The sequence below is a fragment of the Musa acuminata genome, chromosome BXJ3-6, assembly GCF_036884655.1.
Source record: "Musa acuminata AAA Group cultivar baxijiao chromosome BXJ3-6, Cavendish_Baxijiao_AAA, whole genome shotgun sequence".
Lineage (NCBI taxonomy): Eukaryota > Viridiplantae > Streptophyta > Magnoliopsida > Zingiberales > Musaceae > Musa > Musa acuminata.
In genome coordinates, this window is record NC_088354.1 from 15118291 (window position 1) to 15142844 (window position 24554).

The following is a 24554-nucleotide window of genomic DNA, read 5'->3' on the forward strand; positions in this document are numbered from 1 at the left end:
CACCGCCTAAAACCCGAGAGGTTCGGCATTGGCACTGCTCAGAACCCGAGAGGTCCAGCGGTAACATCGCCAGTACACTACCGGACTGGGCGGTGGCACCGCCCAAAACCCGAGAGGTCCAACGGTGGCACCACCAGTACACTATTGGATTGGGCGGTGGCACCGCCCAAAACCCGAGAGATCTGGCGGTGGCACCGCTAGTACACTGTCAGTGTTAGAGACTGACAAGCGGTGGCACCGCCAGCACCGGAAAACCCAAAAGTAATTCAAATTTGGAGTTTAAATTTGAATCCTCTTGGGGCCTATAAATACCCCTCAATTCTTAGCAGAGATAACATCTTTTTGACAAGTTAGAAAGTGAGAAAAAGCTCTAGCAAAGTCTTGTTTTCAATAGCTTAAGTGTTCACCTCCCTCTTTCTCTTTGAAAAATCTGTAAGAGTGTGAACTACTTATAAGAAAGTTGTAAGAGGGGTATTTAGTCCTTCCCCTTCAAAGTGATTTGCTAGTGGAAGTTGGGAGCCTCATCGAATAAGGCTTCGAAAGTGGATGTAGGTCATTTGACCGAACCACTATACATCGTGGTGTTCCTTGAATGTGTGAGTGTTTAATTTTCTGAATCATTTCTTTACTTAGCTGTAAATCGTTCGGTTTTCATCTCCCTACTCTTGACTATCTTTACTCAAGCTATTTTAGCTAAGTCATCCTTCGTCGAATCGAAATCTCTACACATTTACGAAATCAATTTCGTATTTTAATCCGCTGCACTAATTCACCCCCCCCCCATCCTCTCTTAGTGCCGCTCCGATCCTAACACCAAGATGCAATGGTATGCAATGATAATGGATCTTTAGGATTTTCAATTAGTAGAAAGAAAACTGTTCGTTTACCTTTTGGTTATGCGAGCGAGGAGCTAATATGGATTTAATCTAGTTTCTTTTTTGAATTGATCTTAAGGTGATTGAATCTAGTTTCTTTTTTAATTGATCTTAAGGTAAATTCCTCTGAGTGTCATCAAATCCTATAAAACTATCGGGGGGTACTCCCAATAATTCTCCTCCAAAACTTAACTCAGGTAATAAGTATGATAAGTCAGACTCATAATGTATAGTATTTCCAAAGATACATATGAGGCCCCCTTTTATAGTGGGCATCTAAAATCGTCATGTCTATTACATGGATCATGCGATTGTGGCGGTATAAAATTTGAATATAATTATTGCGGACCTGCATTAAACCCAAATGTGTCGCTTTTCAACATATGACACTAATTAAGTATAGTTAACTAGTTTTTACTCCATGGGTGCTCACGTGAAGCTGAGGTGGCATTAAAGGATGGGACATGTGGTCATATCGTGTCAACCATGTGGAGTAAAGGTGTCGATTGGATAGCTTCATCATGTCAACCATGTCGAGCCAAGGTGTCAATCACGTGACTCCAACACATCAATCGAGAGAGTTGGCATGTCAACGAGATTAATCTGACATGTCTGCCATGCAAAGTCGAACTGTCGGTCTCATAAAGCTGACATGTAAGGTACTAGGCGATGACACATTGGCCATCACATATGCCTCCTCCCTTCTCCGTGCACCCCCCTAAAATCCACTTCTCAAGTAGTAGAATGAAGTCAAGAATTAGAGTTTAATTGGTCTCAGTGGTCGATGTTATAGTTTTTGGAAGGTCGACACGACCGGACATGATGTGCATAAGGGTTGATAGGATTTTAAACAAAACATGCTGATAAATATGTTCATAGGATTAAATGAGCTTACTATTATTCTTTTATGTGATTTGGAATTATCAAATTAATCAATCAAAATTATCATCGAGTTAAACCTATGACACTCTAGTTTAGGTCCGTATTTCAATGGAAGAAAATTTAAATTGGTTTATAAAGTTTGATTAGGGTTTGTTCTTTTGGATTTAAGTATTTTGATGTAGTGATTTAGACTCAATAATTTACTAGTCAATTATCTCATTGAATCGAATCTAAGTTATGATAATCTCCCAAGCTATCAAGCCATATAAGATATAAAAGGTGATTATTGCCCTCTTTCTCTTCTTGCAATCCCAATGCTTCAAGAAGCAAGTGTATGGACTAATGGGAAAGCTTGCTAGCATCTCATTAGATAATGGATAGTTAGGATTTTAAGTTATTAGCGAGAGAAACTATTTCTTTAGCTTTTAGTTGTCGGCTAATTCAGATCCAATCTAACTCGTTTTTCAAGCTAATCTCAATGTGAACCTAGTATCATTTGAACTTTACAAAATTGCATCGAGAGTACTTTCGATAATACTTCTTCGAAGTTTAAGTCAGTTGATAAGCATGACACATTAGATTTACAATGTACAATGTCTCAGACATATATGTGAGCCCCCATTTTATAGTTGGTGTCTATAGTTATTAGGGTCATCTATTGCATTGATTATGCAGGGGCATATAATTCGACCATAACTGCTACTTGCTTGTGTCGAACCCGAAATTATGTATCCTTTTGACACATGGTATCGATCAGGTATGGCCAATTGGTTCCACTCCGTGGGTGCCATGTGATGCCAAGGTGGCACTATGGGGTGGTGTTAGGACCAAGTCGGCACTAAGAGGAAGGGGTGAATTGTGCTTATGATAAGTCGATTTTGAAAATTCTCGTTCGATAAAAACCAATATCAGAAAAGAGTGCTTGACTTAGAGTAAGTAAACTAAGCAATTAATTAAGAAAGTAATAGCAATAATAATGAAAAGCAAAATAAAAATTACACACCGAGTTTATAGTGGTTCGATCGTCGTGCCCTACATCCACTCTTCACTCGAGGCCACCAGCTTTCACTACCAATCTTCTTTCAATGGGCGAAGATCAACTATCCTTTTACACTATTTCTCCATTTCACTGACTCACGAGAGAACCTGTACACCTCTTTTTTTTTTAGACCTCACTCCTCCCTTAGAAACCTTCTAACTCTAGGAGGAAGAGACTCACTAAACTTAGAGAGATTATAATACTTTTTTAACTTAAAATTCTTTTCCCTTTCTGCTCAATTCTTGCATCTCCATGCAGGAATAACTGGGGTATTTATAGACCCCAAATGGTTTAAAAAATGAAGCCAAAAAATATCTCATCTCGGGTCCTAGCAGTACCATCGCTTGTGTTGGGCAATACTACCGTCTACAGCACTGATACTAGGCGGTACCACTGCTTGACACAGTCTAGGAGACTATGTCTGGGCGGTACCACTGTCTGACATAGTCTAGGAGACTATGTCAGGGAGATACCACTGCCTGACACAGTCTAGGAGACTGTTTGGGCAGTACCACTGCCTAAACTAGCGGTACCACTGCCTGACACTATGTAGTACCACCGTCTAGTCTAGCGGTACTACCGCTTGACACAATCTCGGAGACTATCTTGGAGACTAAGCCTTTGGTGGTGCCACCACCTGGACCGGTGGTACCACCGCTTGACCCAACTTTTGGGTCACTAAATGAGCCTTTCTCTTGGCCCAAAACAACCCCAATTCGGGCCCAATTGGCCCCTAATTGAGTTGGCATGGTTATACCCGAAGCCAACTCAATTAGCCCTCTAAACTACTTCGAACTAGACAAATTATTACAAGCAAGAATACTAATTTATCCAGTATGTCATTGATTCATTTGGCGCTTCGTTCAAACCTTCGGTGCAACGTCCTCTCTTGCGGCGTATTGTTCAATCGGCATATTGACCTCTGCAACACCCAATCTCTTTAGTGCAACGTCCGATCCTTTTGGCCTGATGCCCGAATTTATGGCACGAAGCCTTCTGCCGACACGTCGACCTTCCTCTAGTCTAACGTCCAATCTTCTGATATGCTCCATTCCGACCCAACTTCTGATTCTACTACTTTAATCGATTTATCTTTCCTGATCGAATCTAGTCCTGCATCACTTAAACACGCATTAGATCATAACTTTATCAATTAGTTTCATCATCAAAATTCGAGATTCAACAATCTCCCTCTTTTTGATGATGACAACCAATTAATGACGTAGTTTAAACCAAACTCCCCCTATCAATATGTCATATTGATAGAACTTTTGAATTCATAGAATTATAAGTATTTCACCATTTCATGCATTATGAATATTGAAAGAACCAATTATTCATATCATTGTATGCAACATAAAATCATGCATAATCAAAATATCCAAATACATCATCACATATATGATTATAATCATAACTTATACATCATCATCATATCTTCTCCCTCTTTACCATCAACAAAAAGGAGAAGTACAACTAGTAATTTTTTAGACATAATTTCAAGTTTTCTTTAAAACATCATTGCATATATCAACACTTTAGAACAAGCAAACTGAGATGTGAAAGTTAGCAATATTTGCTTGTACTTGAAATGTGCAAATTAGTAATTTTCTTTTGAGATGTGCAGGTTTGCAAGTTTTACTTCTTGAGATGGGCAAGATAGCACTTTTGTATGAGATTACAAACTAGCAATTTTTCTTCCTTTTGCAATGCGCAAGTTAACAATTTTTGCTTTTGTTTTAAGATGAGCAAGCTAACAAGTTTTGCTTTTCTAGAGCTAGCAATTCTTTCTCCCCCTTTCTCATTGTCAAAAAGAGAGGAATAATAATACAATGGTGCAATTTATTTTCCTTTACATCAATTTTCAAATTATAATATAAAGGATAATATAAAAAATTAATTTTATGATAAAATATACTTCATGAATACAAGGGAGTAATAGACAACTTTCAAGTTGTGAATCAAATATCGAAAAATCAAGAGAAAAGTTATGATTCATTTGGATAAGTATTCTCTTTAGTAAATAGCAAAAAGGGACATATGAGAATAAAAGATTTCGATTCATGTATAAAAAATCTCAAGTTGTCAAAATCATGATTCATATATTAAAAAATTTGAAGTTATAATTTTCTAGAATTCATAAGAAAAATCATGATTCATAAAAAAATCTCCTCTTAAATAATATGAGAACACATAATAAGATATCTTGATTCATAAAAGATTTATAATTTCGAGAATTAAGATCATGTTATAAATAAGACTCATTCAAATTTAAATCATCAAAATCATTTTCAAGATATTCATAAAAAATATATAAATAAATTCATTAATCTCCCCTTTTCTTCATCAATGATTCAATTATATCATGAGATATACAAACCATAATTATAAAGGAGTAATATAAAATTCATGATATGAAAGATATTAATATGAAAGATCTATTTGTGAATGATTCATCTTGACAAATCTCCTTTTTAGTAAATAACGAATAGAATCATAGGAGATCAAATCAGAGATCTTGATTTATATAAAATAAATCTTAAATCATTAATATCAAGAATCAAGATTTGTTTGGATAAATCTTCTCTTAGATGATAAAATCATATGAGAACAAAATTATTTATATAAAAAAAATCTCATGTCGTAAACACGAATAAATCAAGTGTTTGGATAAATATGAAAACAAATTGTCAAATCCAAAATCATCATCAAAATCAAATTTCTTTCATTCGGGAAATTTATTGAAAGCAACAATGATTGATTCCTATAAGATTAACAATAGCTAAAGTTCTTTTAGTTCCAAATTTTATAATTGATTTCATACTCTAGTCTTCCATACAAAAACCATGCATCATCATTTAAAATCGAAAAGCAATACAGAAATCATCAAGATACACATTATTATTTCTTAAAACATATATAGAATTAATCTTATTAGGTGTATAAGTATTAGATTTAAATCTAACATTTTATTCTTTTATCATAAAGCATGCAATTATCATGATAATTTTTTTAACAATTTATATATAATTTTTTAAACTAATTTAAAAAGAACTCATGAAATACATCAAATAATTTCGTAGTAAAGTAAAGGGGTTTTGGTTAAGTCACTTACCTTATTATCGAAAGCCACCAAAGCGTAGTTCGCAACCTTGTCTTCGGATGCACTCGTTTCATCCTCCATTATCGCCTTGAGTTCATTCTTCTTCTTTTATGCGAGCACCTTCTTCTTTAGTTACGGACATTCACTTTTGAAGTGCCCCGACCGATTGCATTCATAGCAAGTTGTTTTATCTTTTTTAAGTTTATTTTCCTGAAGTTTTTAAATTTTATAGTGAGAAGTTCAAAGTTATCATCATCACTTAGAGTTATCACTCAAGTGGTATTCTATTGTTTGAAGTGTCAAATCCTTCCTATTCTTTGGAAGGTAGTTCTTATGTTCATCATGTTCAATATAAGTTATTTCATAGGTCATCAAAGACCCGATAAGTTCTTCGAGCGAAAAATTATTCAAGTCTTTCGCTTCTTGTATTGCGGTTACTTTCGAATCCCAATTTTTAGGAAGAGAACATAAAATTTTATTAATAAGTTTAAGATTCGAAAAACTTTTACTAAGTGCTTTCAAACTATTGATGATATCCGTAAAACGGGTGTACATGTCAACAATAGTTTTGGTTGGCTTCATTTGAAATAATTCAAAATCATGTATCAAAAGATTTAATTTAGACTCTTTAACTCTACTAGTGCCTTCATGTGTGATTTCAAGAGTATGCTAAATATCATGCATAGTTTTGCAAATGAAAATCTGATTAAATTCATTTTTATCTAGAGCACAAAATAAAGCATTCATCGCTTTAGCATTCAAAGAAAAAGTTTTCTTCTCCAAATCATTCCATTCGTTCATTGGATTAGAAGACTTGTGAAAACCATTTTCAATGATATTCCATAAATTGAAATCTAAAGAAAGCAAGAAAACTCTCATTCGAGTTTTCCAATATGAAGAGTCCGTCTCATTGAATATAAGAGGACAAATGATAGAGTGACCCTATTGAAAATTGAAAAAAGCCATCTCTCTTGGGTGTTAAACCAAACAGAGAGAAACTAGCTCTGATAGCAATTGTTAAGATCAAGTCGGCACTAAGAGGGGGGATGAATTAGTGCTTATAATAAAAATATCGATCTTAAAAATTCTCATTCGATGAAAACAGATATCAGAAAAGAGTGCTTGACTTAAAGTAAGTGAACTAAGCAATTAACTCATAAAGTAATAGCAATAATAATGTAAAGCAAAATAGAAATTGCACACCAAGTTTATAGTGGTTCAGTCGTCGTGACCTACATCCACTCCCGATTTTTCTTCACTCGAGGCTACCGGCTTCCACTACCGATCTTCTTTTAACGGGCGAAGATTAACTACTCTTTTACACTCTTTCTCTTTTTCACAAGCTCAGAAGGGAACCTTTATATCTTTCTTTCTTTTAAACCTCACTCCTCCCTTAGAAATCTTCTAACTCTAGGAGGAAGAGACTCACTAAACTTAGAGAGATTATAACACTTTTTTAACTTAGAATTCTTTCCCCTTTCTGCTCAATTCTTGCATCTCTATGCAGGAATAGCTTGGGTATTTATAAACCTTAAATGGATTCAAAAATGGAGCCAACAAAGGTTTCATCCCGAGTTTCCCGGGTCCTAGTGGTACCACTGCTTGTGCTAGGCGGTACTACTGCTTGCAACACTGACATTGGCCAATACCAACGCCCAGTCTGGTAGTATCATCGTTTGACATAGTTTGGAAGATTGTATCTGGGCGGGACCACCGCACAAACTAGCGGTACCATCACCTAACACAGGGTGGTACCACCGCCCAATCCGGTAGTAGTATCACCTGGCACAGTCTCAAAGATTGTGTCTTGGAGACTAAGCCTCTAGCGATGCCACCGTCATGACCGACAGTGCCACTGCCTGACCCAACTTTTAGGTCACTGAATGAGCCTTTCTCTTGGCCAAAACTGTTAGTCATAAGTGTCGTACAAGTCAATCATGTGAGTGATAACATGTGTGACATGACATATATTCTTTTTGCTTATTATATTTTGATATTTTATCACTTTATATTACTTGTTGCATATATGTATATATATATTATGATGTCTATGGATCTATGTAATGAGAATCGAATCATGATGAGATCATGATAATGAGACCGATTTACTTTTAAAAATAAACCCTAAATAATCCTAGTCATAGGTTACTCGAAAGGGACATCGAGATAATCTGATAGATTGGTGTACTGTATACCCATCTATATGATGGAGGCAGCTGGTCTCATAGCTGCTCATGTGGGGACACTAAGGAGACAATGCAGGTGCTTATTGGAGAATGAGTTCACTGATTGATCTGCTCATGGAATACTGGATGGTTGATTATGCCTTATTGTTAGATAGTGATTCTGTAGTCCCAGTAGTGTATATGGTCTTTAGACTTGAGATACCAAAGATGTCCTGTATGAGTACTCTACTCTTTGATACCAGACTTACAGGTTTGGGAGTTTCAAATCTAGTACAGTCGGTTATTGGGAGTGGCAGCCAACCTTACGAGGGCTATTGAGTGTCGATAGAGGATCATCTACTCTCGGTATCATGAGAGGAATATCTTGTGTATTCTTGTTCAGACAAATCTTTGGCCAAGTCATTCAGATCGAGAGAGAAAGAGTTCTCCGGGAGAATATGATTATAGCAAGACTCGATGAGAAATCATATGGGTCTGACAACACCATGCCCGATATATGGTCTCTGGGATATTAGATGGTTGAGAGACTATAGGTACACGGTAACTAAAGACATATATGTACAAATGATTGGATTCTCCTGTATTGTTTGGGGACTACGACGTAGTGGCCTAGTACATCTATAGTCAATGAGTCGAGTGAATTATTATGGAGATAATAATTCACTGAACCAAAATGAGTTATGACATGTATGACTCACAACTAGCTTGATATTGGGCCTAGAGTGTCACACACATATGGTAGGTGTTGCGAGGAGTAGAGGTTCGGATATGAGATATCTGCTAGAGCCTATCTCTTATTGAATATTCAATAAGCTCCTGAATTATTGGATCCTATGTATGAGATCCAATAAGAGATTATTGGATAAAGACCCACTAATCTAAGAGACTTAGGTAATTGGATGGAGATCCAATACCCAATAGGGTAGGACCATTAGGGTTAAGTAGGGGCCTCTATAAATAGGAGGGAACTAAAGGCCCATAGGCTGGGGCTTCTTGGTTGCCACATCCTATTCTCTTCTCCCCTTCTACTTATTAGATAGCAAGCGTGGAGATTTGAGGAGCGTCGTTGTAACCCTATTGTGTGGATCACCGCTAGAGAGGAGGACGCTTGACCTCCTTCATCCTCTCCAACAAATCTATAGGGATTTAGGGATATACGATCTCTCTAGGTAACACAATTGTCTCACACATGGTTTTCTGTGTTGCGAATTTTGCACACTAATCTTTGCACGACAATGAACACATATTTGAAAATTTTAGGATTTTTGTTTTATGTTCTTCCGTTGCACATATAATGTTGAACCTAGATTTCCCTATAGTGGTATTAGAGCTAGGTTGTTTGTGTGAAAGATTGGTTTTGAACTGCATGTATTATGTTTTAGAAAGGCTTTTGACGTCAAAATTATTGACGCAAAAGCGAGAAAGGACAGCAACTATTGCTGCTGCTCTTACTGCCCTCGCAGATGGCAGCCTTAGTTGCCATCTGCATGCAAGCAGGCCCTTTGCAGCGGCGTTCGGCACTTACGAGCACTACCTACGGGTACAGCACCCGCAAGGGTGGCATCACCCGTGGGCGAGCAGCCCGTAGGGGCGACCGCCGCATGCAATGGCGCCCATAGCGGCGCTTGCTTGCAAAGGGAGCGTCGACTCGCTGCGCCCGCTGGGGGGCCCGCCTACGGGCAAAAGGGGTGCTGCTACGGGAATTGGCTCCATAGGGGCGGGGCCGCCCATAGGCACAACGCCCGTGGGCATGGGCAGCATCCCACACCCCCTATAGTGGCCGTCGTAGGTAGGGTGGCAGCGGCAGCAACATAGTAGGGAGAAGGAAGGGGATTAGGATTTTTCTAGACAAAAGATAGTTTTGCCCCTTAGAACTTTAAAAATTTCGAGTCTGGCCTTTCTATCTGAATTACCAAAATGCCCTTCATAATTTCAGAAATTTTTTACATATCCCAAATTTCTAAAAGTATTAGTTAATTAAAAAGTTTAATTAATTATTATTATTATTATCTAGTAGTCCTACGTGATGATGAGGGATACATGTGATCTATGATTTGGATAGATGATCATGAACCGGTGTGTGTACATGTGATTATTATTATTGGGGCTTGTAAACCTCTAATTTATTTCTCGTTTATTGCCGGGACTGCATGCCTGTGATTAAGTTGTAATTACATGAGGAGGCACCGCTGGAGCGTGGAAGTGATAGCGGGACCCACGAGGTTGAGATGGACGATCGCAACGCATGGAGATACGCCGAGATGCCGACGAAATCGATGAGGACGAGATGGACGATCACAAGGCATGGAGATATGCCACCATACATATAGATCTTGATGTGAGTGATTAGGCCCACTGGCTTGGGCTTGATCATATTAGGATGTGGTCCATGATCATTTGGTGTAATTACTCATGTGATGTGTGATTACTTATACGCCTACTAGATATGTATATATATTTGCATGTGATGTAGTTATATATTAAATATGTATGTGTGTGACACGTCATATTAAGAGATCAAATAAAAAATCCTCTCTCTTTCTATTATTAAGTCGGTAAACGTGAGGCGATTAGATTGATCGACGTGGCCTTCCATCGTTATAGGTAAGGACCGATTCCTGACGTAGGTTGAGTTGATTGAGTCATTCAAGGCTCACATATTTCGTGATTCACTATCTTGCCTACGACATAGAGATGTCACCGGTGACCTGAGAACATGGTATACTTGGTCGAGTCACTCGATGGCATATTGTTAAATCAGACTTATCTTGTAACGATGGTGATGACTTAATTGAATACCATGGTTGGTCGAGTCACTCGGGGCCATAATGATTCGGAGGACAAATAGGACGAGAATCACAAGGAGTTGTGATTGGCAAGAGTTGCCTACCTTTACGGGCTTAGCGTAATTGGTCGAGTCACTCAAGGTTACGTTAAGACGCCGATTGGATCTTGATCCCCACTCTAGATCTATTGGGGGTCTTCGATTCACATACCAGAGGGAATTGTGTGATTTGTAAAAAAATAGTGGGAGTAGATTAAGATAGAAGTTCTTATCTTTATTATTTATTTTTCTATAAAATCTGCATGTTATTTATTTCTGTTATGTTTTTATTTTCAGAAATATGTCACATTCAAATCTCTGTAACTTGAGAATCGTTCTCAAGGCGGAGAAAATCACGTTTGTTCTTGATATAGTGATGCCTACGCCCGAGGAAGGGGCAAGTTGTCACGACCCGGGTCTGATGAGCCAACTAGCCGATAACTCCATTTTGGTCCTTGCAACCACGGACCAAAATGCTTAAGCCGGAGGTAACGTAGTACACTCATCAGGCCCTTATAAGCTAATCATACACATTCCCCACTTCCGATGTGGGACTAATGGGATATTACACTATCCCCAACCCAATTAGCTTGACGTCCTCGTCAAGGCCTGACATATCCCAGATCGAACCCTAGCATAGTGCATGTGAGGTTTAACTCAGTGGTGGCTCCACGCCGTGACGAGTTCTCTGACTCCATCCACGGGTAGCCAATCCTACTACAGCCCTCTCACCCTGCCCTAATGCTAGGTCGGCTCTGATACCAAATGTCACGACCCGGGTCTGATGAGCCAACTAGCCGATAACTTCATTTTGGTCCTTGCAACCACGGACCAAAATGCTTAAGCCGGAGGTAACATAGTACACTCATCAGGCCCTTATAAGCTAATCATACACATTCCCCACTTCCGATGTGGGACTAATGGGATATTACACAAGTGAGGATGAGATCACTCGCTATGTGAAGTGTATAGATGACTCTACTCTTATTCAACATATTGGGCTCCATTACTCATGAGTTATAGAGACATCATGAAAAGATGGATGTCAAATCCATTCTCCTGCATCTCCGTAAACTATTTGAGGAACAGGGAAGGACACAGTGATATGAGATATCCAAGAGTATCTTCCATGCTAGGATATGACTGAGGGGGCACTGATTCAGAACTATATCCTAAAAATAATTTAATGGATTGAGAAACTCACCTCGACCTCATAGAGCTGACATGTAGGGTACGTGACGTTCATGCATCAACCACATCATTATCGTCGTAACAAATACCTAATTTAATTTAATTTAAATTTGCTGTAATGTGCACGGGTTTAGTGAGGAAAAAAATTCTTCTCGTATACATATGGTTAATTTAAGTATAGACCTCAATTGTTCTCGATTACGTGGTTCATACTAGAACATAACGACATCACATGGTTCATACTCGCCGAGTAAATGATCTCCGGATGTCACATTTTTCTTCCATTCATATCTTTTTAGAAGAAAATTTCACACATTTATCTTAGAGCTCAGCTTCCGTTCTACAATCCAGTATCTCATTTCATATCCTTTCAAAGAATATTTCACACATTTATCTTAGAGATCTCACTTCCTGCTCTACAATCCATTTTCTCATTTCATATCTTCAATGTAGTTTTGCATGATGAGGCTCCTACGTAAACAAAGTCTTGCTTCAGCAACATTACAGCGGCAGACTCAACTCATCCATCTCCAAACCTAATGCAGGGACCATTGAGATGTTGTTCTTGACCTCCATCCACAAGCTGTGAGATACAGTGGCAACCACTCAGCTTGTGACTTGGTAATTTGAGCTAGACATGTATGATGTAGTTTGGTCTCTCATGCACAAACATCATAATCAACTTTCAAAGGAATATTTCAAAGCCTGAAATCAAATAATAATATTCATCAGGTTCTGAAACAGCAATGCTATGATATCTACAAGACAATGTTCTCACTATCTTCACACATCCAGAGATACAAATTTAATCTTATGAAACAACACTTTTGCTTGTCTTCAAACGATAAAAATGTGATAAGAGGTGATGTCTCTACTGGTTACGTGTAATCTCACAAGCACAAATGCTAAACAGATATCATAGAAAGAAGCAAAAGACTTCTTTATTAACTCGGTATTCTTACAGAAGGAAATGCCAAGTGAAAACCATCTATTAGAATGGGCAACTCAAAGTAGAAGTTGCATGATCTAAGATGGCTTATAATACTTCGTTGGAACAAATGGCATCTTCGTCACAACGCCATCATTGGACTTCCCACGAATAATAATCTTAACTTCAGTTCCTGGCTTGTGGAGACCAGACTTCACGTAGCCCATGGCTATGTTCTTCTTTAAGCAGGGACTGAATCCTCCACTGGTTACCTCCCCAATCTTTTCCCCGCTGCTGTTCAAAATCTCATTGTGGCTTCGCGGAGGTGGGCCTGTTGAGAAGAAGCCAACACGTCTTATAGGTGGGCCTTCCTCGAGTTGCTTTAGGATCACTTCCGCACCCAAGAATCCACCTTCAGCTCTTCTTCTCTTACCGATCGCCCATGTAAGGCCAGCCTCGACAGGTGTGGTGTGCTGATCCATGTCATTGCCATACAGACAAAGGCCAGCTTCGAGGCGAAGGCTGTCCCGAGCACCTAACCCTGTCAACCTCACCTTCCCTTCAGATTTCTCCAGAATTGCTTTTGCAAGATCTACTGCATGCTCGGATGGAACAGAGATCTCAAAACCATCTTCACCTGTGTAGCTGAAAGTTTCAGGAAGATGAGAACCTGAGATATTTGTGATTCACAAAAATAAAGTTTACCGCTAAATAACAAGCTGAATAAAGTGGTAGCATATTAATATAAGAGTTGGGTAATAGCAAAGCTCCCAAATTCTAAAAACATAGTTGAACACTTGCACCCCCCGCTCTAGTCAGTAGCTCTATCAGACCACTCAGACCAAGCCTGTACCTTTCGCTTTCTATAGGTGAGTGAACTATGCTGAATAAAACAAGTTCTTGCAAAATTAAACCTAGTTTCTTGGAGAAATTCTTTCTGAACCATGGTCATATTCATCACTTGAAGGAGAAATAAGACGAGCCACATATTTCTTCCTCTACCAGCATCAACCATCCCCTTTCTGGAAGCTAACCCCTTGGTTGAGTTGTTGCAGCAATATCCAAACAGTGCAAATGGGGAAGAAAGCAGAGAGAGTGTTTTTCTTTTTCTGGCAAAAATACCGACAAGTTTATCGTTAACACTCCAATTGACTCTTGACAGAAGAAGACAGTGAACCTTTCATTTAAATCTGATCAAGTTGCAAAATTACATCCACAATTCATCTGCCAACCTGTCCATGAACAGTTATTGTATATTTTACATTTTTTTAAACCACATTAGCTTCTAGTCCAAGCCAATTTCCACATCCAATTATTAAATTAACAAACTCCTATTGTTTTCAGATGTGCTTTCAACATTGTCAGTTGCAAGCACTTTGTTAAACAACTACTTGAATAAAGCAAAAGAAAATAAAACATACCCAGTTCTTGTGAGGAAACAATGTGATCCGTGAATGTCCAATGTGCAGAACTCGCCAAAATAGATTTTACTTAGATCGTCTTTTGTTAGCAGCTGAAGAACTGGTGCAGCCAGAGGACCCTGAGTTCATTCATAAAATAAAGCAAATCATTTCATATGTAGTGAGCTGAGCAATTCGATCAAGACAGTGGATTAGCTGCTACATGGACACTAGGAAAAGATGTTCTTATAGGTGCTGACTAAATGCATATAATTCAATGATCTTGTCAAGATATGCTTGCCATAAATGTTTAGTGTCTAAAGAAAATGTTCAAATTAAAAGGAAAAGAAAGAGAAATTACTACAAAAGATGATTTGCTATATCTTGTGGTCAAAATCATGCTTCAATTCTAAGCAACTCAACAATAAACATGACCATCAAGATCCACTTACCAAGGGCAACAGGTTTCATGCTTAAAGTGATTGATGTCAAATCCCAAATTGCAAGCTAGTCGACAGATTTCTCAAGCATGGATCCAATTGCATTGAAATATCCATAAGCATCATAAACTTCTCTCTTTTTGACCTCTATTGGATAATACATAACATGGCCATTTTGATAGCACTCAGGCCATTAGATTGTATAGCTCTATAATACTGCGCTTGTAGATTTGAAGGAGAAATGAATGTGATATAGAATCTGAAGGCAAAAAGGAATATCATTTGACCAAGCTTTTAACATCATCTGACCTATTTATGAGTTCAGAATGATCTCTATTGAATGCACAGGTATCAAGTAAAGCTGAGAACAGAAACCTGAGTGTCTTAAAGTAATCTGATTGTATTGAATGCCTGTACCACATACTATCTCCATGCAATGTGGTATTAGAAGAACTAATTATCATGCAACTCCCCTATCTTTATAAATGTGTGGAAACATGTTCACAGTGGATTCAGATACCGACCAATTCCAAAGATTGATGACCTTAGTTACTTTTGATCTACTGGTCTATGAACAACCCTAGAATAAATATCAAACACAAGGATCTCGTCGATTCAAGATTAATTATCAAGAACAGTGGTAAAAGAATCAACAACAGTTAAGACCCTAATCACAGAGACAGAAGGAAATTAATAATATGTAGACTGACTTCTGTAAGACTAATACTCTGTTAATTTCATGAAGTAGTTGAATTATTAAGGAATAAATGAGAATCTTTTTTTCCCTTATTGGAGCATAAAACAACAAGAATCTTTATCGAATCAGATTAAAATGAAAAAGACAAATAATTATCAGATCCACATTTCCATGACTTCCCAAAGGAGCAGATCTCATATACCTGTAGAGCCAGAAGCGACCTTTCATCATGAATGTGCCAGTCCACAGCCCCTCCCTTAGCCTTGAAGGCCTCCATGTAAGCGGAGATGTGGGCCAGGTCCTTGTCCCTGCACCCAGCGTTCACCACGAGGTAGATGTGGTCGTCCCGCACCTTGGTCACCACGGAGTCGTCGATGGCACCGCCGCGCTCATTGGTGAAGACGGTGAGCGTCCCCGTGCCAGGGCGGAGGCCGGCGACGTCGGCAACGACGAGGGTCTCGAGGAAGGGGATGCAATCGCGGCCGCGGAGGCTGAGGCCGCACATATGAGAGACGTCAAAGAGGCTGGCGGCGGCGCGGCAGTGGAGGGTGGAGTCCATAATGGAGTCCTTGTACTGGATCGGCATGCTCCACCCAGCGAAAGGCACCATCTTGCCGCCGTGCTCGACGTGGAAGTCATGCAAGACGGTCTTTTTGAGCTCCGCCGGCTCCGCAGCGGGGGCGGCGGCGAAGTGGCGTGGCTTGGGGGTGGTGGACTTGGATTGGGCGAGGCGGCGGGAGAGGCATTGGCCCAGCTGCCAGAGGCTGCCTCCTCTCATCTTGGGCAGGGAATAAGGATGGATTGGATAACGAAGATGAAGCGGAAGAAAAAGATGGGAATGAATGAGAGGGGATAAAAGAACGAGATATATACAAACAAATATAGAGGAGGTTGGCAGTGGGTGGTGGAGGACTCCTTAATCCTTCGCTCTGTCGAGTAGGGATGAGTTGCGAGTGGCAACCACATACACACACACACACACACTATCTCTCTCTCTCTCTCTCTGGATGCCGCTTGTTTTGATTTGGTTTCTCCTCTGTTTCTGTTTTGGTGTTTCTTTTGTTCCTTGTCATTTTGTACAAATAGGACTTGTGTTTTTCGGTTGCTTGTATCAATTGGGTGTTTGGAGAGTAATTTTTGTGTCGGCTGATCTGATTTTGTTTTGGTTTTCTGTTTTCCTGTATACCGTGAAGCAATTGGGAGTTGCCCTGTTTTTGTTTTGTGGTTTTCTGTTTCTTGTGTACTATACAACCGTGCATTAGAGCCTACAAATCTGCCTGTCTGCTCCTTTGTTTGGTATGTGCAAGTGTTACACATGTACCTGATCACAGGGGAGACTGAGCCTACCATATTTGAGAGTTGGAGTTAAAGAACTGTGCATCATGGGTTTAAGGTTTAACCTAACCTCCTACAGAATCTGGTGATTCAGTGATTACAATGTAACTTTAACATCATCCACTGTAGGAAGCGACAAGTACATTAATTTACCCTAACAATGCCATAAAACTCAAAAGACTTCCACAAAACTCTTTACTGATTCAAAGTTAACTCTTCCTATGGCTTTCAGTAAGGGAGCAGCAGACTCATTCTCCCTCTGATCTTATGAACCTCAAGTTCCAGATCTCACACCACTAAAAATGTTCTGAGTTTATGTTGGATCAAGATCTCTTGGAAGGAACGAAAAGTAATGCAAAAAATTCACAATGGTCACTATTAATCAGTAGCATCCTACATGACAAGCTAACCAAACTTGTAACAGTTTAAACATGTCAAGATTAGCAAATTCAAAGTACAACTGATGAATGCTCTCTTGTTCAGGAAGAACAGCAGATGTAGATATTCTCCTAAACTTGTAGACAAACATTAAACTGCTGAACTGGCTCTGACTGGTGTTATCACTTTGAGCAATGATGGCCACATAATGCGATACAATGAGCATTTAGCTTGCTGATATAATAGCAGCATAAAGCCAAGCAGGATCCATGCCCTAACTCAATGTTGCAATCCTTAAATTATCTTATTTCTGACATCTTCAAGCTTCTTCAGTATTTCACCTGGTGTTCTATCAAGTTCGTCAGCAATCTTCCTCTGCAAATCAGGGGGGAGGGTCGGAAACTGCTCGCATAGATCACCATCGATTACATCCTGTAGAATGATTTACTTCAATAAGCAACTGTTTTATTGTGTATCTTTGTAAAGCTTAACTTGAAGAACAGCAGCCTTAAATAATTTTAAACAAAAGGCAATAAGGTGCAGTAGTAGGTAGTCCATGTGAATGTCAAATTGGGAACAAGCATGAAGAGACCCATGGGACACATCAATCTGAAATTGACCTCGAGAAGTACACCAACCAAAGAAAATTAGCAGTGCAATTGCCATGAAAAGGGATACCAAAGCATATTACCCATCATTTTCTAACCCTTTAAAGAACATAACGTCGGAAACTAATACCACATCACATATCATGAGTAGTCTCCCCTCCTAAACCATCAGAAGTACATGCTCGAAAGATCTCTTGCACAAAGAACCATAATTGCAAATGAGACAGAAGCAATACTAAAAATGCACAAGCAAACTGTATTGAGTCCTGAAAGGTCACCTTGACAGGGAAATAAGCAGATCTGAAGGCCATATGATCCCGACCACACAGTGGTGGATGTTCTTGCCTCATGTGCATCTCCAAGTGAGAGAAGAAGTCCACATCTTCCCTAGATGTGAATGGAAGTAATGCACCTAAACTTCCCATCACAGTTCCATAAATAACACATTCACCTCCTCCAGGTATCAGTGAGGCCTTTTGCAAGCATGTAACAACATCTCCCACATGAAACTGTACTATCTCCTCCACTTTATTCGGCGCACCATTTAACTTCCCTTGCTCCCACTTTATTTTACCTCCCGTTGGATCTTCCTCGATCTCATCTGATACATCTTGAGACAGTCGGACAAAGTATACATTTCCAAACTTGTCTGCTCCTGCCATGGTGTCAAAGTCTATGTGATGTGACACAGTGAGCCACCTTGGAACAGAATCATCTGCAAAAATGTACAGTTGGTTCTCATCCCTTCTGTACTTGCAATAATGAAATGACTGCAAGAGAACACCATAATGACAATTTAGTTAGCAAACACGGCCTAAAAGGTTGTAATCCATTGCTTAATGACTACATGCACACAGCTATTCAAAACAGATCCAAACGAGGTTGCAGATATACGAGCAGATGAAGTATTGTATGCTTAAACAAACCCAAATAACAAAGTGGATGTACATGCTAAGACAGAAACAGACAAGTCCAGCATAATCGCTCTCATTTATTCCTATGTTATCTAAGTGCGCAAGGAACAGGAAGGACAGGAACTATCACACATACAAAGGGTTCAACACCCAACATGTTTTCACAGATATGAATATATCATTGGATTCTAGCTATATACAAGACTTGTCCTAACTAATTTGGGATTAGATAAAGGTTTTGCTCTTACCCTGCCGTTTTCACCTTCCAAAGTGATACTGAATTTTATAACTGAGATGATCGAAGTTAATTACAAGCCTTTCCTGTCAAACAAAGATTGCCTGATAAGAAGTCTACTGAATGGGCAATACACTTTCATGCAATACAACCTAAGTTCCTGATAGAGATCAAATAATGACACTACAAGGAGAGAGAACATTTAACAGGGAGTTGCAATGAACTAACAAGACACTATAAGAACACCATAATGTTGAGCAGTCAACAAGCAATTTATCACATACTGGGGATCCTCAACCCAAAATCTAATGATTCATATAAACTCCCGCGTTTAAAATATGCAGATAAAATGACACACCTTCAATTTAGGTAATTACTGGATTAAGATCACTGATCAAATTTGCACTATATAGCACACATAGATGGAACAGGAAGTAAGATCACAAGCAGCATATCAATCTGATATAGTGATTTTCAAGATGAGTGAAAAAGGTACTACATCATGACAATACAAGCACATTACTAGACTCTGACCAACTATTTTGTAATTTTTTTCTCAAGATATTTTACAAAGTTAATTGTACATTCACATTATTTTCCTTACATAATTTTAGCAAAAAAAATCCTACACTGTCAACCTCAGGTTATATACTCTAGACATTACCAAGTATTTCTTATTCACTACTGGACCTTTTTATCCTATGGGCTAAAAGTTGAAACACTTACAATAGGATACAAGCCAAACTAAGTTCCAACTCCAGACACCGGAAAGCAAATTTTTTTGCGCAAGGTCCTTTAGCAGAGGAATCTATCTGGGAATTTATCACCCTTGAAACAACTGGGTATAAAATTAAAGTTAGATACACTTTCCATTCAGATATAGCACTAAATATGGTGCAACTTAGAAACAATCAACAAGGGCCAAGCAGACAAACAAGAAGTGACACAATAATCGATTCTAAATATGTTAGGTTGCCCCCTCATAACTGATCTCCCATCTATCATGAAAATGCAAAGAACAATGTCAATCCATAGTGGGAGCAAATTATGATGAAGACTACAGGCAACTGATACCATATAGTCAGTTAAAGATTTTGAATTAGCTCTAGTTTAGGGTAGGTTCAAAAAATGTCTATTTAACATTAGAATCACCACTACTAGGTTTACCAAATTAAGATGGGTCAGATATTATTTCATACTTAAGTCAGGATTAGTAGTCCAATACTCTGTAGTTGCAATGCAAATCCTGCTACTTTATTCTCTTTTATCATTTTTGTTATTCAGCTCCCACTTCCCTTCTCTAATTTTGTTCCTCTACCCTATCCACTCCAAATATTATTTTTTTAATTAATATACTTTCACTTAAGCAATACAGCATCTACCATCAGAGCCAACTAGGAGAGAAAACATATTATCTTTATATCCCGTCTCTCCATCATATAAGTCACTCCTTTCTACATATTTCATTCTTGTTCAGGCCTCATTCTTCCCTGACAATATTACATTGATAATCCAAGCAGAAGAAACCACGGAATAAGTTATGTATGCCAGGTCTCTGAGGCCACTTTGAAGATTAATCAGTTGCAGAAGCTGTGTAACCATAATCAAACTTTCAAGATCAAACAAGAAAGGTATCAGCATCGGTTGGCACAAACCAACACACGCTGGAACAAGCTGTTGCAGAAAGATATCAGCATGCGTTGTGCTGATTCATGCCAGAGGTGCTGACATAACTAGCCCAATTTCTGGCTTGTGTAGGACATGACTTAGGCATGCCATGTCAAGGGAAGTATCAGCACACTCTCATCCCATGAAACTAAATCCACATGAACAATAAGTTTTTGCATCTCATAAGAAATAGCGATGTACACATATCACACTAACTTCATTCAGTAACAAAATTATCATTCCAAATGCTCGAGGAAACACCTCACCAACCTAATGATCAACCACGAATACAGAAAAAGGGTACTACACACTAGCTAAAGCCAAATTGGGGTTCTTACAATATTATCCTACTAATCCTACCAGTCATGAAAAGTGAAGTTCATCAATAATGAGTGGGAAAGAACAGCAGCTAAAATAAAGGACAGGCAAGAATAAAAGTTCCATTGAATGAAATCAGTGTATTGCAAGAAAAAAAAACTATTGACAAAAAGTACATACATAAAGAAGAAAGACATACCTCTTGGATATCACCCACATAGATCCTATCACGATAAGTATGAATAGAGACAATTGTATTAGGGAAGAGCTTGTTTTCGCATTTTCTGAGCAATCTCCTTTTCCCCAGGTCATACAATCTCAGCACTGAGCCAATACCTGCAAGCAGCCTCCCCTGAAACTGACACAACGCAAGTGGAACTCCCTCTACCTGTGTCTTGTGCACAAGCTCAAGAGATTTTCCTTCTTCAACAAACCTATATATGTGAATAAACCCAGCTGCAAGACTTCTCTTAGGCCAGAACTGTAGCCCCTTTGCAGTTCCTACAGCCAGGAGAGTCCCATACTCCTTATCATGGAAATTCACTGTACAAAGGCTGAATGCAGCCTCATTCTCTTGAAGCTCCAACAGACAAGTTGTATTTCCTGTTCGTGGATCAAGAACTCTGATGCAAGATACCCACTTATCAGACTCTGCCTTTGGATAACCATATTGCTCATCAGAGAGAGCATCCTCCTTCTCCTCCTCATCACCACCACCATTTTCCATTGCATTTCCATTTTCACCCATCCCTGCAGCTTCCAAGCACTCCTTTCTGGCAGCTTCTCTCTCCTCTGCGGTGAACGCCCCTTGATCACTCTCAATAATAACTAAATGTTTGCGCTTGGGCTGCAGCACAAACTTCCTTGGAGTATATCGCAAAGGTACAACTGTTTCATTAAATGTCTCTCCCAGCCGCTCAATTGTGAAAATTCTCAAAGCTTCACCAGCAACTGCAACAACACCTTCAGCACACTGGTCAGAAGAAAAGGATGCAGCATATTCAAGTGTCTCATAGGAAAGAGGAGTAAGCAAGAAATGTCCTTGATGAATATAACCAAGCCAGGGCCTACTGGACAAGCAAAGCATCGCTTGCCGGCCCCTCACAGTAGCTGAGAAGAGCTTGGGAGCTCTCAGTCCTAAGAACCGGGATCGAGTATCTGAAAGCTGACCAGTAACCATATCAACAACTGTCCGGAATAGAACACCATTTTGCAAGCCAGCATTGAGAAAGACGCTAGCCGGATGATCTGCTCCATCCTCTCCTCCAGTTGAAGCTTGTACCTCAAGCAAAAGGAGTGATTCAGGTGGTGAGGACACACTCTGGACACTCAGTATCTGCATACAGTCATCAGGATCCAATGATAGAATCCGAATTGTGTTATCATAAGAACCAACAGCAAGGAAGCGTGATCTCTGCCTTCCCTCCGGAACTGGTGCAATATCCAAGCAAGCCACATCTCCGGGCATCTCATGCTTTTCCACCTCCATCAACTGGCCAGTCATGTCCATCTCGAAATAGATAAGCTCCCCTCCACTTAGAGCAATCACCACCTGGAGCCTATTGGATCCAACCTTCACAATGGTCTTCTTCCCAGGTGTCTTCCACTCATTGATACGCCCGTCCTCTCTGATATGCCTAATTCCATTGGGATGGACCTGCATAAGGGAATCATCTCCCAGTAAAGAGACTGAGAGTGAAGGCGTGGTGTCAAGAAACCCGCTGTCGCTGACTTCTTCAATGGTCTCACCGATGGAGAGCACAAGGGTAACATTCACAAAGGACACCACAATGTAGGCATCAAACTCATCATTCACATTCTTTTTTACAGTCCACACAGCACTGGGAGTACCCGGAAGCTGTGACACAGCCATTTCATTGATTGCCAGTCCTGGCCTCAGGATACGCAGTGAGGAGCGTGGGCCCCTTCCACAGAGGGTGAACACCTGAGGAGTCTCTTCCTCAAACAAGTTCATGACCCTCATGTCCATGATGGGCATAAGACTCTCAATCTGGTCAATCCTCACCAGATTCTTCAAGCCCCGGGGTTGGAAGAAAACAGGCTGGAATCCCTCCTCGGTCTCCATCAGCGTGGCAGAGGATGCCTCAACATCCTCAGCCTCCCCAATGGCCTGGAACTGGTATAATGCATGATTGCCAAACTCAGAGGCAGCAAAGAGGAAGCCAGTCTTGAGGACACACATAGAGCAGGTAACGGGGATGGTATCAAAATACTTGATCTTGAGCTCGGCAACGCGGTCACCTTCATGCTCGAGGGTGACCTTGAAGATGTCCCCATACTCAGTCTGCAGAAGGAAGAAAAACATGGATTTTTGGCGATGGGTGGCGGCAGAGACAACGAGGACACCACGCTCTGCAGGGAGATCAGCACGACGGGGGATGACAGCACGGACATCCGGGTGGCCCTGGTTCTTGTAGATGACAAAGTTCTCAGCGCAGACAAGGACGCCACTGGGGCCATCGCCACCACCAGGCACGGTGACGAGGAGGTTGGCACCATTGTCAACGGGCTCGGACCACTTGCGGGAGACGTGATTGAGGCCAAGATCCAGCTCATAAAAAGTGAGGTGCTTCTGGGCCTCGGCCGCAGCCTGGCCTGTGGGATCGAGGTCGGCCTCGGAGTAATCGAGCTCAATGGCGGCGAAGACAGGGTTGTCAAAGCCACAGTCGACGCCAACAACAGAGTAGGAGATAGTGTGGGACTTGTGCGCCTCGAGGGGCGAAGAGATAGTGAGGCGGGCCGCGGCGTCACGGTTGAGGACGTAAACTAGTTTCTGCTTCTCGCAGGCGGTGGCCATGACGGCACGGCCTTTCGGGTCGACGGCGAGGAACTGGCCGGGGACGATGCGGCGGCAGCCAGACTTGCCAAAGGTCTCCTGATGGACCTTGTGGAAGAGGTTGCGCTCGCGGGAGTACTCGAGGATGACGAGGCGGCCGGAGTCAGAACCGACGACGACGTAGTCCTTCTGGGAGCCGGTGAGGCGGAACTGAGAGAGGGAGCGGATGGCACCGAAGACCTCGACGGAGAGGAGGGTCTGAAGCTTACCAGCGTCGTCCGGGCGGAGCAGGTCCAGAGTCTTGCCCCGAGCCACCACGATCTCCTGCGTCTTCCCGCCCACGAAGTTGCCGTTCGTGGCGCACACCACCCCGCCCGCCTGCTGCAGCGTCAAGCTGTACAGATACATCTTTCCCCACCTTCTTCCCTTTCTTCTAAAAGATTAGGGTTTTAGAGATGTTGGGGTGGGGTGGGGTGGGGTGGGTGGGGGGGTGTGTGTGGGGGGAGAAATGAAAGGGCCCAAAGAGGAAATGGGGAGAGGGGAAGGCACACATCACATTGAGGTATCATTAAAAACGGAAAAGAGCGATATTTTTTACCGTATTGTTTACACCCAATTTTTGTACCCTTGTTATAACTGAGTGTAACGCATGGGTCCCAATAGAAACGAAACTGGGACCTGCTCTCGTGTCACGGGCTAGTTCGTCCCGTAGAATGTTGGCAAGTCATATTAGAAT

The 24554-nt window shown here is 40.5% G+C and overlaps 2 protein-coding genes across 6 annotated transcripts; both read right to left on the bottom strand.

Moving 5' to 3' along the window:
• Positions 1 to 13016: 13016 nt before the first annotated feature.
• LOC103988528 (aminomethyltransferase, mitochondrial) lies at positions 13017 to 16511 on the bottom strand. Its single transcript, XM_009407076.3, has 3 exons — positions 15768 to 16511; positions 14450 to 14568; positions 13017 to 13673 (listed from the first exon to the last, which is right to left on the bottom strand). The coding sequence occupies exons 1-3, from the start codon at positions 16341 to 16343 to the stop codon at positions 13127 to 13129; spliced, it is 1242 nt and encodes a 413-aa protein (XP_009405351.1). The 5' UTR covers positions 16344 to 16511; the 3' UTR covers positions 13017 to 13126.
• A 739-nt stretch (positions 16512 to 17250) lies between these two features.
• LOC135641131 (spliceosome-associated protein 130 A) lies at positions 17251 to 24311 on the bottom strand. 5 transcript variants are annotated; one of them, XM_065156205.1, is made up of 4 exons: positions 24088 to 24225; positions 21221 to 24007; positions 18165 to 18656; positions 17251 to 17710 (listed from the first exon to the last, which is right to left on the bottom strand). In XM_065156205.1, exons 2-4 carry the CDS (start codon positions 23837 to 23839, stop codon positions 17573 to 17575), a joined length of 3249 nt encoding a protein of 1082 aa, XP_065012277.1. In that variant the 5' UTR covers positions 23840 to 24007; positions 24088 to 24225; the 3' UTR covers positions 17251 to 17572. The 5 variants fall into 5 exon arrangements, 3 of the variants coding, with proteins under 3 accessions (XP_065012277.1, XP_065012276.1, XP_065012278.1); XM_065156204.1 differs by having other exon boundaries at positions 21221 to 24308; XR_010497580.1 differs by lacking the exon at positions 17251 to 17710 and adding an exon at positions 19049 to 19116 and having other exon boundaries at positions 18517 to 18656; positions 21221 to 24311.
• Positions 24312 to 24554: the final 243 nt, after the last annotated feature.

Coding starts and splice junctions, on each gene's coding strand:
- LOC103988528 (XM_009407076.3), bottom strand. CDS start 16,343: ATGAGAGGAGGCAGCCTCTGGCAGCTGGGCCAATGCCTCTCCCGCCGC. Junction 14,569..15,767: donor GGTCGCTTCTGGCTCTACAG/GTATATGAGATC, acceptor GAATGAACTCAG/GGTCCTCTGGCTGCACCAGT. Junction 13,674..14,449: donor TGTTTCCTCACAAGAACTGG/GTATGTTTTATT, acceptor TGAAACTTTCAG/CTACACAGGTGAAGATGGTT.
- LOC135641131 (XM_065156204.1), bottom strand. CDS start 24,226: ATGTATCTGTACAGCTTGACGCTGCAGCAGGCGGGCGGGGTGGTGTGC. Junction 18,657..21,220: donor ATGTGGGTGATATCCAAGAG/GTATGTCTTTCT, acceptor GTTCTCTTGCAG/TCATTTCATTATTGCAAGTA. Junction 17,711..18,164: donor CTGCTTATTTCCCTGTCAAG/GTGACCTTTCAG, acceptor ATCATTCTACAG/GATGTAATCGATGGTGATCT.